Raw genomic sequence first — 16743 nt, 5'->3', positions numbered from 1 at the left:
AGAGTCACTCACAGGTCAGGCAGGTCTGGTGTCAGCAAAAACACAAACTAAACTTTCTTGTCACACTGCCTTTCAACCTGTGGACAGACACTCAGACCCTCCAACACTCCAGCATACATTGGGCATCCACTGCACTCCAGGTCCTGGCAATGAGAGGCGACGACGCTGATGGCCACCCTGGAGCACTTACACTCCCCGGGGGGTGGCACAGGATAAGCAATTAAAGAAAACCGTAAGTAGACATCAACGCTAGAAGCTCCTGAAGGAGAAAGTGGAACAGGAAGACGGAAGCTGTGGGTATGCTTTTTCATTCATTTCTTTTCAAAGTTCTCCAACTTTGTTGAGTTATAATTAACTGAACCTATATATGTCTGTATTTAATAACAGTGACTTGATGTACATATGCATTGTGAAGTGATTATCACAGTCAAGCTGAGGAACTCATCCATTGCTTCATATAGTTACCACTGTGTGTACCTGTGCGTATTGTGCCACAGCGAACAAGGAAGTGTTGGTGTGCTTTTGGGGACACTGACTTCATAGTCTTTGGATGGATAGCCATAGGTGGTATATCTGGTCACACGCTGGTTCTATTTTAATATGAGGGGCAAATATACTGGGTTTCATAAGACTGAACCAATTTATTGCCCAGCAGTGCGGAGGGATTCTTTCTCCTGTGCCCTTACCAACACTGGTTATCTCTTACCCATTTTGTTAGTCATAGGATGCTCTTTAAATGGCATCTATTCCTCCAGTTCCTGAAGACCCTAGTGACTCAGTCCTACTCTGCCAGAGCTCAGCGGGATCTGGGACAGTCTGTGCCTGCTGCACCCATTTCCCATCTCTTCTTAGGACAGTGAGTCTAGAAAGACAAAGAGTCCCGCAATGGGGTCAGACTGCCTGGGTTTGCACCCTGCCTCTGTCCTTACTATCTAAAGGACTAAACCTCATGCACCTCGGTGTTCCTTCTGTAAAATGGTAATGCGAGAACAACTGCAGAGTACCCCTTCATAAGAACAGTAAGTGCTTAGAAGGGGCAATATGTATGCTTCTCTGAAAATTTATGATACATAATGAACAGTAGTATTATTCAATTGTAAACACACACACACACACACACATTGTCGCACATCACTTACCAAATGTATTCTGAGAAATGTGCAATTTTACCTTTTGTGATCCAGAGAGTATTCATGTAAGCTCAGATGTCCACAATATTACTAAACACTATTATCTTATGGGACTCATTATAAGGGGTCCACTGCAGTCTGTAACATCTTTCTATGGAGCATGAGTGTATATATTTTCACACAAGCATGCATACACACACACACACACACACACACACACACACAGACAAACAGAGAGAGAGAGGAGGGAGTGGGAGGGAAAGAGAGAAAGAAGGGAAGAAGTGAGGGAGAGAGAGAGAAAGGAAGAGGAGAGAGAGAGGAGAGAGAGAGAGAGGAAGAGCGAGAGAGCGAGAGAGCGAGAGAGCGAGAGAGAGCGAGAGAGAGCGAGAGAGAGAGAGAGAGAGAGAGAGAGAGAGAGAGAGAGAGAGAGAGAGAGAGAGAGAGAGAGAGAGTCACTGTTTGGCTTATTACACACAGAACAGAGTGAAATTTCCAGAAAAACTACTAAGTGTGCCTCTTCCTTTGTTATATAACTATATGCAAGCCTGTATTTTGTCTTCCGGACCCACAAAACATATTCAAATAAACTTTCTTTGTTGTTAGATGGACTGGATTCCACAACCAACACGACACGTCTTAGTCCCATGCTCAACACACAGACAGGCTCGATCTATGTTTACTGTGGAGACTAAATCATTCTGGTCGTGATGGAAGAAGTTGGGGAGGAAACCAGAGGTTAGAGTGAAGAACTGCTTCTCCATCTGGCTCTAACGTTAAAAACCTTCCTAATACTGGGCCCCCCATTTCCCCCTGTGAGCTATGCAGGTTGTGTTTACTTTTAGCTGTGGTCCTTAGTGAGTCTTGTGTTCTGAGATGTGCCAAATGTTGTGAGAGGCTGACCAGAGGACACACGAAAAGATGCGTCGACCACTGTCAGCAAGGCAGCTGCGTTTATGTCCTGGGAGCAGAGTCACTAGAGTGTCAGGCCTCAAGGCATCGTCTACAGCATCCCTCTCCTGCAGAGATGCCAGACTCAGCTGTGCACACTGACTATCTCCCGACTCAACACCAGAGGGCAACAAAGCCAGCCAGTCCCAGCTCTGGTGAATTCTTCCCTAAAAGCAAAAACAAACTAGTTGGGCTAGCATGGCTCAGTTCAGACCTCTTAGTAGCAAAGTTAGCTAATTAACTAATGAATCACAAATAAATAAATCAGAGAACTTGAAGGAATTCCAAGGACTCTAAGATACAAAGAGCAAAATCCTGGTAAACTCCAGGCCTTTGAGCTCAGGATCTGCTCTAGAGATTGCAGAATTATAAGGTCACAGGAGCCACCCAAGTGCAGGAACCCCTCATGACTTTTGATCCCCGTTATCATCCAGAAATTGGCCAGAACACACAGCCAAATTAGAAAACTGGAGAAGCTGGAAACTCCGAACACAGGTTTGCGTTAGAGGATTTCTCTGCTAGTTCCAAACCCTTGGACTTAAGACAAACTGCCTAATTTCTCAGTGGCTCCCTAGTTTCTCTTTTGCAAAATGACCATAAAAATCATGTGTCCCTCAGAGAGTTGGTGAGGAGATCAAAAATCTCCCCGGCAGAGATGGGAGATGGTTCAGTGCATAAAACATCTTCCCAGAACCCACGTACAGCCAGTCTGCCATGCCCATGTAATCCCGACGTTCCTACAGCAAAATGGGAGGCAGAGACAGGAGAATCACCAGGAGCTCCCAGGCCAGCTAGCCTGGTGTACAGAGACATGAGACAAAGAGCCTGTCCCAAAGTAGAAGAAAGCAACCAATACCAGAGGTTTGACCTGCACACTCATGCTGGGGCATTTGCACACTGCACACTGTGTGAGCCCTCACATTTACACACCCACACACAGATAAAAAATGATGAACTGTGTATAAGCCCATAAAGAGAGCTTACAAAAGTGTTTAGCATACATAAGGGATTTTTTTTAAGTATTTGGTAGTGTTATTATTCTCACTGCTATTAGAAGGCCAAAGGGACTCACTGTTGGCAGCTGCCCAGCCCAACCTGAACTCAAACCCCCACCTTCTCCAAGACGAGGCTTTTAAGGCCATTGGCTGCACCCTGTGTCCTGTGGGCTAGAAAGACCCAGGTCCATTGAGAGTTCTCAGGCTGTCACCTTGGAATCAGAGACGAGTCTTGAGAAAAGAGACCTAGAGGGAGACAGGTTCTGAGTACAGGGGGTAAGAGTGTCCTCAGACATAGGACTTCCTTTCTCTTCAGAGTGTGAAGGACATGCAGTCTGGGTACTCGCAAAGCCAGAGGCAGGGAGCCCGGAGAGGAGAGGCTGTCCCACCCAGCTCCAAACACATCTGTCCTGACACTATGCACAGAAGTTGAGCATCCGGGACTGGAAGCCGGCAGGTATCTTCCTGGGCACCCACCGTGTGAGTCTGAACGAGCTACTCTCTCCCCGTGGATCTGGGGGCGGGGCAAGCACCTGTAAAGTTTTCATCTGTAAAATTTATCAGACAACTAATCCCACCATCTGTCACCTCCTTTGATATGGGAGGCGACTAACCTGTAGCAGGGAGGTCTGTGTCACCGGTCACTGCATTTGAACCTCTTATCAAAGCCCGGAGGTGCCCGTCTGGCTAGGTAAATATTGTAACTTGGGCTACTGGTGGCAGAGCCCATGCCCACTTCTGCGACCCTAGCCTCATAGGCTTGACCAACTTTTAGTCAAAAAGTTCTAGTTGTCTTTGTTGTTTTGAAGAGCTAAAGAAGGACCCCACGGAGACTTGAAGAATTCCTTCCTGTCTTCCATCCAAGCCTTCCTGGACATCGGTGGTAATTCATAACACCTACCGTCTCCTCCACACGCTGTCTCCTCCTCAGTAGGGTTGCAGCCCCCTACCCTTGAGCATGCACGCGCACATGCACGCACACACACACACACACACACACACACACACACTTCTCACTCACAATGCTGGGAATAGGCACTGACCCCAGTGACCCAGGCCTTCATTTTGAAAAGTTAAATCAGATTAGCTCATTAATGACCTTGCCAAATACCCCGGTGGTAGGTCAGCCTCTGCAAGCCCCTCCACAGGCTCTGGGGTTAATGAATTACTGAGCCTGCTGGTACAACAGAGGCTCTCTGTGAAGTCACTGGCTCCAAAGGAAGCAGCCTGCTGGAGAGCAGGCCCTGGACACCCACGTTGTGTCCCATTAAGTCGGGGTCAACTGGTCTACCCAGACACCAAGGGACCACTGGCTCCAGAGTGCTCCCAAAGGCAAGGCCCCACAGGCAAGCCTACTTCCTGCCTGGTGGGTCAGCACAAGCCCATTCAGTCCACAGTAGTTCAAGGCAGACAAATCACAATCTAGCTCAAACTCTGCATCAGACATTCACCAGCCCCGGGACTGAGGCAACAAGGCACCCAGGATTGTGGCCATCCTGTCTCGGGAAGAGTAATAAATCCTCCAATTTCGAGGCCCAGCACAGAATGGTGCTTCCACCCTAACTCCAGGCTCCCACACGTCTCCTCTGAGACATGGCCTCCAGACATGTAAGGAAGCAGCTACTGTGTGAATCCCAGGAGCCACTGTGCAGGGAGAGGGCATGGCTGCCAGATCTTCCAGGTGAAGACCTGCAGGGCCTTATTCTTCTTTTGAGGAACTTCTATGTTCATGTCTAGGGAAAGGAAAACCCTCAGGAAGGTCTTGGTAAGAACAAAGAAGCCAAAGCTTGACTGACAAGACAAACTATTCACCTTTGCGTCCGGGACAGAGCAGCACCATCAATGAAGGGATGGGCAAAGCATTTGGTCTCTGTTTACTAATTAAGAGCACCTTCTTAGAATCAGATAAATAAATGAGTGACGAATAGGAATTTCAATGAAACATTGAAATGATAAATAAATAAATCATCTGTAAGGCCCACTAATCAGCTGTCCCTTCAACTGGAGCTACTCGTACCCCATGACCCTCCCAAGGTGCCATGTTTCTCTCTTTTTTTTTAGGAGATTTATTTTATTTTTAACTGGAGGAGGTATGTGCATTAGAGGGCTGGAGCCAGAAGAGGCCAGAGACATTGGATCCCCTTAAAGCTGGAATTACAGGAAGCTGAGAGCCACCCCACTTGGGTGCTCAGCATCCAACTGTGAGCCATCTCTCAGGCCCAAAGTTACTATATGTCCACTACGTCCCCCAAACATCCAATTCTGCCTTCTCAGAAGTCACAGAGGTATAAGACCAGGTGACCTGTCACTCACAAATTGAGTCATGGTCAACATGCTTCTATTGGGTCAAACAGGATACATGTAAAGCCTTATTTAACGCCAGATCTTGCCCAGTCCCACTTCCTCTCCTCTTATCTGCTGAGCCAAAGCTGAGCTCGGTGTACCCGAAAGGATATTCCCAAGGAATATTATATCTCCCAGTCATTACCATACATCATGGCATACAGCAACAACTCCACATCAGTTTGGGCACTGTGTCTGCATATCCTCCTGCTGCTAACCTGAACAGTATGAATGAAGGAAAGTCTGAGGGTAAATGTGAATGAAAGAGAAAAGTGTGGGAAAGTTAAATCAAGTTCAAGAAGGGACAGCAGTAAAAGGGAGAAAATCACAGTGGGCAGGGTTTTAAAAAGAAAGGCTCACGTAATGCGTAAAGTGCAAGAGATAAGGGAATCAAATGAGGCAAAGACGTCAAAGATGATGAGAATTCTCCCCGCAAAGACATCGCTTGGGGAATGAGCCTCGTCAGAATTGGTAGGAAAGGAAGGAGGAGAACGTGGGAACGAGCAAGGGAGTAAGAACGGAAGAAGGAAGGAAAAGGGAACCAGAGAGGGAAGGAGAAACTCTGGCTTCCTGCCTCACTTGCCCCTGATCTTCCCAACCAAACCCAGCCGAGTGGCACTGCCAAGCTCAGGAAAGCTTGGAAATGGGAACTTATTCGCAGGGCCATCACAGAGCCCCACACATGAAGTTGTTTTCTTGACCGATGGGTAAAGTCAACCCCAGTGTGGGGAAGGCTGCCACCAATTCCCTCTGCATCATTACCCTGGTCAGGGTCTACTTCCGTAAGCTGGTGTAACAAATGATCTGATAATGGTTGGGTTATGGGTTACAGAGGTATCTCCCTATTGAGGCCCAAAGATGTCAGAGACCAAGATCCTATTCATCTCAGGCAAGTTCAACTCAAACCTTTAGATGCCTCAAGATATCTCACGTGATCTTGTCCATGGACTGTAGGAAGTGGCTGGGCAGGTCTTTGCTCTGTTTCACATATGAAGAAGAGGTTGGTGAAATTGCCCATTGGAAGGGGACAAATGACCATGTAGAAAGCAGAGAACCAAATATCAGCTCTTGACTTTAAAATTATTGCTCTTTCTGGATCCCTTGACCCACTGTGAATGACAAGTTGGCATTTAGTTACGATCGTTTTGTATCCTCTTATTCCTCCCTGCAACTTAGGGACCCATGCATGTTACTCGGAAGAAAGGCATTCTAACTTTCACAGACATTTGTCTAAGCCCAAACAGCATGTGGTAATGCCTTATATTTAACAAAGATTATGAATCTGGAGACTCTGGCCCTGAACAACCATAAGAATCATGTGTATCCTGTTAAAAGATTCAAAAATAAGTTCACTGACAACATGGGCCCTGCATGTTGGCACCTCTACCAAAATTATATAATATCATATAATCCTTGCAATCACATTAGCACTAAATATCTTCACTTTTCAAATGAGACATGGGAGGCTTAAAGAAAGCAAACAAGTTGGCCAACCAGATACAGACAAGGGATTAACCAGGAACAACAAAGAACATAAAACAGTTCTGCCTCCCACCTTTACTTCTCTCTTATCTTCTACTACTAAAAGTATGAATAATGGTCTCTGGTTACTCTGGCTATTGCAAAAATTAAATAAGACAAGTAAAATAAGGAAGAATTTTAAGAGCTGGATTACATTAAGATACAAACGGAAAATTCTTCTTTTGGCCTATTTTATAATTCTATGGTCTTCCTTAGCTTGAATTCTGTGGCCTAGCCATCTACCTCACCCTCATCAGGGTATTTGTGCAGATTTCTTCTTTGCCATTGAAATATTAACAGAATTGGGGGAACAAGCAGAATATCAATGACACTGAATGATTCTGCATATAGTGCCCACATTTCTTTTCTTCTCCTGAACATGCTTATCCTCCCAGATGGAGCCAGCTTGTCTCAACAGGGGCAGTCTGAAGAAAAAGGAGTTGTCTCCCTAGCTTTCAGGACATACAGCCACATCAATACATCCCGTGAGCATTTAAATGAAGACAAAACGGAGATGCTACTGTGTGTTTCCATCAATCCAAAGATCTTTGGTCTCCTGCAGATTTAGGACCATGAGCGTATACAGCTATGGCTGTGAAAGCCATACACAGGAGAAAGCAAAAGACATGGGGGAAAGTCTCCAATTGAAAGGGGACAAGACAAAAATTGGAACGGAATAGATAGACGGAGAAAGGGATAGAAAAAATAGAGGTGCAGGTGGTGGAGCTAAAGAAACCCCAACCATCTGGACCACTCAGCCCTAAGCAGCTTTCTTCTAAAGACTCTTAACACTTTGGGAACCATGACTCCTTTGAACACCCTTCTCTTAAAAACAAGTAGGCGTGCACACATGTGCACCATTTGCCAAGTCTGGGGAGGGGAAGGTCAGAGCCTTTTCAGGGATCCTCTCACTGACCACAGAAATCCGAAATGAATCTAAAACATCTGTCTTACTCAGCATGGCACTTCAGAGCAGCAATATTGAAGAAGAAAAGAGAAGCCTACAGGGGGCTGGGTTAAGAGAGAAAAACTTAAGTAATAATGATTCCTCTGTCTTCTGTCAATAATCTTAACTCTAAAGATAAATAGCAGATAGTACAGAGATAGATGATAGATAGATAGATAGATAGATAGATAGATAGATAGATAGATAGATAGAAAGATATACAGATAGATGATAGGTGATACATATCTATACACATATATGTACTTGTGTATATGCACAGACGTATGGGAAAACAAGTGAATAGATGGAAGATAGATGATAAATAGATAGATAGATAGATAGATAGATAGATAGATAGATAGATAGATAGATAGATAGATGATAGATAGATAGATAGACAGATAGATGATATATATATATACTTGTGTATCTATGTAGATAGATAGGAAAACAGGTGAATGGATAGAAGATAGGTAGGTAGATAGGTAGATAGATAGATAGATAGATAGATAGATAGATAGATAGATAGATAGATAGATAGAGATAGACAGACAAACATAAGCCATTCTTTGTTTTGCACAGAATATAATAGAAAGTTGTTGTAGTGGAAATAAGAATTCACTGTTTTTCAACACAATATCCTATTTAACAACCCCAACTTGGAGAAAGTCTTAAGAAACATCTACAAAGAGCGGGTCTCTCAAAAGGCAAGGCCCCTAACTTCTAACTACCTAAGACAGTGTGTCCATGTCTGTCTGCTTCCCCTGGCTGCAATCTGTCTCCATGTAGGCATTTTCCACCCCCCACCCCCCCACCCTCCGCTAAATGCAATGTCATGCGGAAGATTCAAAGGGAAAGGTAAACGGATTAGTAGATGGATCGATGGCTGATATTAATGCTCTTTCATGTTGAGTTGAAGAAGGATTTGAGGTCATCAGGAGAGAAGGCAGCAGGAGAATAGACTAAGCATTCAAAAGACTCTCTGGATTAAAATCCTATTAAGATCCCATCGGCTTCTCCAGGAGGCATTTCAGAAGGTTGGGGTTTCTTTAACCTGTCACCGTAATTAACCTTCCCTCAAGCTGTTTTGGGTGGGGAACATTAGCAATTAAGAAACTGAGAAACTTTCATTTTCTATCACCCACACTGCTGTTTGAATGGTTTAGAGACGGGAGTGGAAAGTGGTTTCGCTTAATTGCTTTGAGGGGTTCAGGTCTCTCACTTGAACCTGCTGTCAGACTTGCCCCTGAGATCTGAGCCCCTCATTAAAAAGGGCACTTTGTCTGGAGAAAGAAGCAAAGGTCTCCATCGACTCCTAGGCTTTCTTGCTCTCATCATTCCCCTGGGGAAGCTGATAGGAAAGAGCAGCTATGCCGAGCAAGGCTCACTTCTCTCAATAGTCCAGCTTCGGGGCCCCGACTCCTCTCCACAGACCTGCCACTGGAGCCCTGATGGCCAGTCTCTCCCCACATGTGCCACCTCAACATCTGCCATATTCCCAGCAGCTGCTGAATCACAGATAAGTTCAGTCCAGGTGGAAACAGCCATTCGGGGTGACCAGCCATTCCAAGAAGTTGGGGTCACAAAACACATTTCAAATAGTTAGTACAGGCTGTTTCTTCTTTGCTGCATAAGACTGCCACCCCCATTCCCCCACCCACTACACACACACACACACACACACACACACACACACACACTTCAAGCACCAACACTCCTCCATCCTGAGCAATGAGGCGAGCAGCCTCCTAAGGAATTAAGTCGGTGCTACTTTTAGTATCTAAGGAGCTCAGCAGTGGTTGCAGGATAGCTCTGTAGGAAAACATTAGCTTTTTCACTCTCTCACTGGTGGGTCCTGAGAGTTATGTGATGTGGCATCTGTCTCCTTACAACAGCAGTCTCTCTTCTACGTTTACCTGGGTGTCTTGTCCCCGACTTAGGAACAAGCAGTTGACTTGTTTTCTCTCCGGCACCTGACAGTGACATAGATCAGTTGGTACCTAACATACTCTTGCCTGTGGCCACACAGAATTTACTACCTGCCTTAAGTCACAGCCTCCATTTTCACAATGCAAAAATGAGGGGTCTGTAGGGCTGCCTATCCTCTGAGATCCCAGTTCAGCTCGTGGAATCTACGAGAAAAGTTTGTGTGCAAGCTGGATTGTGGCTCCTGTGATTGTGTCGTTCTTTTATAACAATGATAATAGTGACAAGAATATAGAGCATTTATGAAGCCCCTAAATAACCTCCGCTCTATTGCCAGTGCCTGGTGATATAATTCCATTAGCCCCATAATGTCAGGGACTCTTGTTAATTCCACTGGATGCAGCTGGAGGTGGTCAGCATCAGTAATTTGTTCAAAGTCACACCAAGTGTGCTGTGTCCTGGTTCAAGAAGCCAGGCTCTTAACTACCTCTCTATATCCCCTCCAAGAACCTCTTTTTGGAGCTTCCAGCTCGGGCTGCAGCCTTCCAGCTGGCCTACATGCATCTTTAGAGTTCTCCGAGTGGCGCCTGCCTGCCTGTCAATTGTTTTGATTTTCGACTCCAGAGTCCAGCTGGCCCAGTCTCCACCTGCTCCAACCAGAGGCAGAGCTGGCCCCAGGACCCAGCACACCCTTTGTCCTGAGGCCCTGAAGTTCCTGTTGGGAGCAGGTGGCCTGCAAAGCAGGAGAGGACAGGCATCAGCCTGTGGGGCCAAAGGAAGTAGGTGAAGACGTCTGATGAGGAGGAATTACAAGGGTCCCTCTGAGGCCTGAGCCCGTCTGACCGCTCTGGGCCAGGGCAAGGCAGAGATGGGGCTTCCTGTCAGTTATGCCTATGACAGGAGAGGGTACAGAAGACGTCCTCGGCAGAGGCTCGGAGCTGCCTTTCAGAAGATGTTTCTGTTGCCTGTTCTACAAAGTGCATCTTGTCTTATTTTGAAAGCATCTCTGCCTCTTAAATGAAAATTTTAAATTGGTTTTCATTGGCATAGAAGAATTGTGCCAATTTTTAAAATGCTCAAGGATATGGGCTCAATACCCAGAACATAGAGACAGAGGCAGAGGAAGGGAAGCGGGGGGGGGGGGGGGGGATCTGGATGGTACAATGTGATATTTTTGCACATGGAAATTGTATTATGTTAAAATTGGAGGGACCTGTTTATCCTCCTCAAACATTGGTCACCTTTTTGTGGCCAAATATTTTTAAATACTTTGTGTTATTTATACTTTATTTTAAGTGCATTTTCGTCACTAAGAATCATCTTTTTTTTTTAACAGTAGAACAGAAGGACTTGTTTCTTTTTTGTCACTGGTACTGAGTACCTATACCTGTGGGCCAGTTCGGTACCAGTGTGTTCTTGTCCTAAGAGATAGTGGGTATGAAGGAGGGGTGGACCCTGCAGACTGGCAGGCAGTCGTAAGACACTGAGACTATTCTGCATGCCACTGTGGTAGCAGATACAGAGCACCCTGCATTTGGTCAAAACCAATAAGGCTCTACAACACAAAGCAGGTTTTGAACGTAAACGCTGAACTTTACTTCCTAGTAATAAATCGCTACTGGCCCATCAATTATTTAAAAAAAAAAAAAAACATACTGTAGTAATGCAGATTGATAAGAGGGAGACTAAGATACATAAGAATTCTCTGTACATTTTGCTCACTTTTCTGCAAAATTAAAAATAAATTCTATTAGAGCAGCTAATCTGAATACACTTGGCATCCTAAAAAGCAGCCAATCATCTTGTTGTCTGTATTCTTTGTAGGCGAAGCCTGAGGGCAGCAACCCCACACTGTCAGTGAGCCAGTCCCTGTGATATTCTAGACACTATGCTAAGCAGCATTTGTGCCTGATCCTTTTGTTCATGACTAGGAAGACACAAGAAGGGGTTTCAAAGTCAGTCACTGAAGGAATGACTTGACCCCACACTGATCCAACTCTAAGCCTGTCGTACCTGTGACTCCTGTGGATAATGGAACACAGAAAGTTCTAACAACGCCTATGTTAGCTGTCCACTCATCGGACATTGCTATGTGCCACACATTGCGCTAGACCCTGAGGCTATAGACATGAGTAAAAGAGACAACCTGAACACAAGAGTTTGTGATTTAGTGCAAGAGAAAGATAACCGGATAGAACACAACAGTGAAAGCGTCAGGATCAAGGAGCCAGGTGATCCCTCCTCCGGGTTTGGCATGCTCTAAGAATTTGGGGAAAGCCCTTTGCTTGGGTCAGAGAGTATCATAACCCAGGGATTTAAAAAATACATAAGAAATTGCATGCGCAATGAACCGACTTTTGTCCCCGGTTCTATATAAGCTAGGCATGGTGGAACACACCTGTAATCCACGCACTTGGCAGGTGGAAGCAGGAGGATCAGAAGTTCAAGAGCAACCTCACTTACTTAGTGAGTGTGGGACCACTCTGGGCTACACAGTGTCTTGTCTTTTAACGTGTTCCTTGAGAGTAAGAAACAGCTACACTGAGGAAGGGAAAGGAGCTAATAATTGTGTCTATGATATGCTAGGCTTAGGTTTAGGTCCTTGACTTACTTCCTCTCCCTTACACACACCTTTAAATTGCTATCCACGCAATTGTTTTATGAAAACAGCATTGTATTGTTTAGGTCACAAGAGTCTTGAATCTCTCACCTGTGTTCTTCTCCTTGTCCCGGGAAAGCTCATGGACAGTGGCCCCAATGTCGTACCGCAGGCTCTTGATGATGCTGCCTAGAGCAGGCTTGCTCCGTTTATCCAGGTAAGTGAAAAACTCATACTCATTTTTGTTCACACGAGAAGGTCTGGATTCGATGTGAGTCAGGTTGATGTCATTCTCCTACCGAGAAAATGGTGAGTGGGAGTGGTCAGCCTTCATTACCACCACAGGCTAAAAACACAGAGCCAGAACATAACACAAGACAGCAAATCGACATTGAAGAATAGGGTTGGGTAATTTTGTTGGTTTGTTTTTTGTTTTGGTTTTTTAACATGAGTATAAGGAAGCCCTTACATTTCCAGAAACATTTTTAGCTTCTGCAAACCAAAGCACTAGCTGACAAGGTGGGAATGGTAAGTCACGTGCCTCCAAACTTAGTTACATGGGGCATCTAATAATAGCCTAGAGTTGCCTGCAAAGGATTTGGGTTTGAACCAAATGTACAAGATAGTAGTTGTAATGATATTTACATGAGAAAGCCTCTCTTTTGCCCAATGAAATTCCATAGAACCTCGATAAGCAATATTGACACAAGATTGTTTTGCTTGAATACAGTCCCCAGGACACAGGCACTGTATTCATAAGTTCTAAATTATAGTAGCTATGAAATGCTAGACAATTTACTTTCATGCTTCCTCATCCCTCAGTTGCCCCATCCACACATGGGTGGTCTTAGAGATACCTGCTCCATGAGCTCTTTGAGGTTTTGGACAAACTCACATATACATACATTCCGACGGGTGCAACATAATGCTCAGAACTACTAGTAACATCACATATGCTCATTTAAGTCATTTGGTAATTATATATAGATATATCACTTATATTATATACGAAAATATATGTGATACTTTCATTACATATACAGATATAACCTATATAAATATATGTGTAATATTCACTAGATGCCAATCACTCTTTAGATGAGCAGAACATATCTAGATGCTCCTTCTTTTTAGAGCTTTCATTCAAGTGGGGGGAATAAAGACAACACTGTAAAAGACAACTAGCTTATGTATTATTTTACAATGACAGGGGACAAAAAATACAAGGCAGAGCAGATGAAATGGATGAGCTGTCCTGGGAGTAGGGGTAGGGTACAGTGTAGTATTTAAGAGGATCTGCACATGAGGTCTCCTTGAGAAAACAAATCATATGTACATCCCAAAAGAGCTGAGAGACATGAAGACCCACAGAGAGGAAGGACAGTTATGCAAATTATTTTAAAGGGTGTGTCCTTGATTCTGAAAGAAATCAGGGTCTTTATGAGGTTTTGAGCAGACAAAACCTGATCTCACTGTCTTAGTGTGACCTACCTGACATCCATGTTGTTACTAAACCTTGGAGACCTGACAGAACCACCAGGTCCTGCTGAGAAGTCACTGCTGAAACCCCAGTGGGATGTGATGGTGGTCGCAGCCATGGTGGTGAGTATGAAAGTAATAGAAAGAGTAATATGCTGTGAAATTCATGTAATTGCCTCCAGGATCAAAAGGTATAAGGACCATGGGAGGAGTTTGTGGATAACCAAATGGAAGAAGAATCACCATTAGAACCCATTCCATCCTCAGGTTTGATACAGTGTGGCTGAATGAGAATTCAGAGTCCCTAAGAAAGAACACACACACACACACACACACACACACACACACACACACACACACACACCCCTCCCTAGAGTTGCTTCTTTGAATAAAATACCATAGCATAGCTAGAGAGATGAACTAGAGACTTACTTGACATCAGCCACCTGTACTATATCTGCCCCATCACACCATTTCTTAAATATTTATTTGCTTGTGTAGTGTGCATGTGTGTGTGTGCGTGATGTGTGTAAGCACACTTAAGTACACTTGACATACGACATGTGAGAAGTGAGAGGCCAGCTTGCAAGAGTCAATGTTCTCCTTCTATCCTGTGGACCCCACAGGTTAAACAAATCATCAGGCTTGGCAGCAGACACCTTCACCCTCTCATCAGGTTGACAGCCAACCATCTGACCATTTCTCAGCACTTACTAGAGTCCCCTGTCTGGATGTGCCTTCATTTCTGCAATAAGGGTTTTAGTGATGGGTATATGAGTGTCCTCGTATGTTTTGCCACTAGAAACAATGGGTGGCATTATCTACATGTTTTTCCCTGATTGCCTAGTTGATTTCCCAGCATAAATGCCTTGGGGCTACGTTGATGAACCAGAAAGTGTTCACCATTTGAAGGTTCTATACTTATCTTACCCCATGGCTATCAAAAAGGGCTATCCTCACCTGTTCATGAGAGAACCTGTATTCTTCACCAGTACCAACTATCAGGATTCTCATTTTTTTTTTACCTGTTATGTAAAAAGAGCTCGTAATTCATTATTCAAGCTTTCACTCAATTGCTGGCAAGACTAAACATCTTTCCCCATGGCTATTAGCCATTTACTTTCCTTCTTTTGTGATTCATGACATTTTCAATAATAAAGCTCCTTATCTGGATCAATAATATTTGTTTATAGATTGATATTAATTCTGTTGTGTATTGTTTTTTTCAAGATAGTATTATCCCTGTCTATTTTTAAATATCTTCACATAAACAAATTTTTAAATAGTCAAAGAATGTAGGAAAACAGCAAGTGAGAACAATCTGGGAGTTTTTAGGGAATGTTCCTTGCAGTACATTCTCAGATAAAGGAAACTTGCTCCTTATTGCTGCCATAGTATCAGACATTCCTTCCTCTGTGTGCCCAAAGAACTCCAGCCAGGCCCATAGGCTTCTCTGGTTTCTTACAACATCTTAAGGGTCATGTGAAGGATCACCAGGGCATGAACAATCACAAGGCCAGTGTGTCATTTACCCAGATTCATTCCCTGCAACGGTCCTGACTTCCAAATGCCAGAGCTCAAAACTCTCACCTCTGGATAGTCTCTTTTGGAGGAATGAAGAGTGTCTTGGTTGTGGGTCTATTTCTAATAGTGACAAGTCATGGTTTCTTGCAAAATCTGGGTACTTCAAATTGGTGCAGAAATTGACTAAAATGTGAATGTTGCACTTTGTGAAATCTGATAAAACACACTGAGTCTCCGATACAAAGAAGTCGACTTGCAATCCCTAACCAGCTTCCCCAACAGAGAAGCTTGCCTAATAAAACAGCTGCCCACATTCACATAAGGAGCTGTGTGTGACCCGGCTTTATGAACGCCATGAAAACATCTAAGCAAGGGCTATTTACCGCAGCTTCCCCTCAATGTCAGTGTTTTTAGATGGCAGTCCTTTAGCGCACGTGGTTCTTAACACACTGTGGTGGCTTGAATAAGAATAGCCCCAGAGGCTCCTACATCTGAATATTTAGTTACCAGGGAATGGAACTCTTTGGAAATATTAGAAGAATTAGGAGGTGTGGGATTATTAGGCCTTGTTTCAAGCAGGTGTGGTCTTGTTCTAGTAGGTGTGGCCTTGTTGGGGGAAATATGTCACAGGGGGTGGATTTTGAGGTTTCAAAAGAGCAACATCAAATCAGGCTGAGGTTCTTGCTCAGCCTGCGGATGAGAATGTAGCTCTCAGTTGCTGCTCCAGCACATGCTGCCATGTTTCCTGCCCCGATGGTAATGGACAAAACCTCTAACATTGTAAGCCAGCCTCCAATTAAATGCTTTCTTTTATAAGAGTTGCATTGGTCATAGTTTCTCCTGACACCAATAGAACAGTGACTAACACACACACACACACACACACACACACACACACACACGCACGCACGCACGCACGCACGCACACGCACACGCACACGCACACAGAATAATTTAAGTGGATCCCCAAATTCCAAAAATGCTTCACAACTCATGTGCCATTCACTAAGCCTGAGTTCACTGCTACAGCCGTGCCAAGGTACATCATGTATCCATAAATAAATAAATACCACCTTTCAAATGGACAAAACATGTCCCAGAGATCCAATAACGTGAATAACTCTAAGATTATAAAACAGAAGAATGAATTCATCCACTTTGTGTTTGAAGCAGTGTATGCCCAGTTATAAATGATACAATGCTGAGAACAAATGTTATCACAGGGGCCATAGCTTCCCCTTTCAAATACCACTGTGTAGGTTAGAGAACTTCTGTGGGACCTTCTCTTTAGTCTTTGAGGTGATTAAGGAAGAGAAACAATAAAATCAAAAT

At 44.3% G+C, this 16743-nt stretch overlaps 1 protein-coding gene across 1 annotated transcript in view; it reads right to left on the bottom strand.

Moving 5' to 3' along the window:
- Pah (phenylalanine hydroxylase) overlaps positions 1–16743 on the bottom strand; it is a 59107-nt gene that overhangs the window by 29118 nt on the left and 13246 nt on the right. Inside the window, exon 3 of the mRNA XM_006979859.4 lies at positions 12520–12703. Within this exon, the coding sequence (XP_006979921.1) occupies positions 12520–12703 (184 nt within the window). The remainder of the gene's footprint in view (positions 1–12519; positions 12704–16743) is intronic.

This window comes from Peromyscus maniculatus, chromosome 18 (genome assembly GCF_049852395.1).
Source record: "Peromyscus maniculatus bairdii isolate BWxNUB_F1_BW_parent chromosome 18, HU_Pman_BW_mat_3.1, whole genome shotgun sequence".
NCBI lineage: Eukaryota > Metazoa > Chordata > Mammalia > Rodentia > Cricetidae > Peromyscus > Peromyscus maniculatus.
This window is presented reverse-complemented; position numbering and strand designations above follow the sequence as displayed.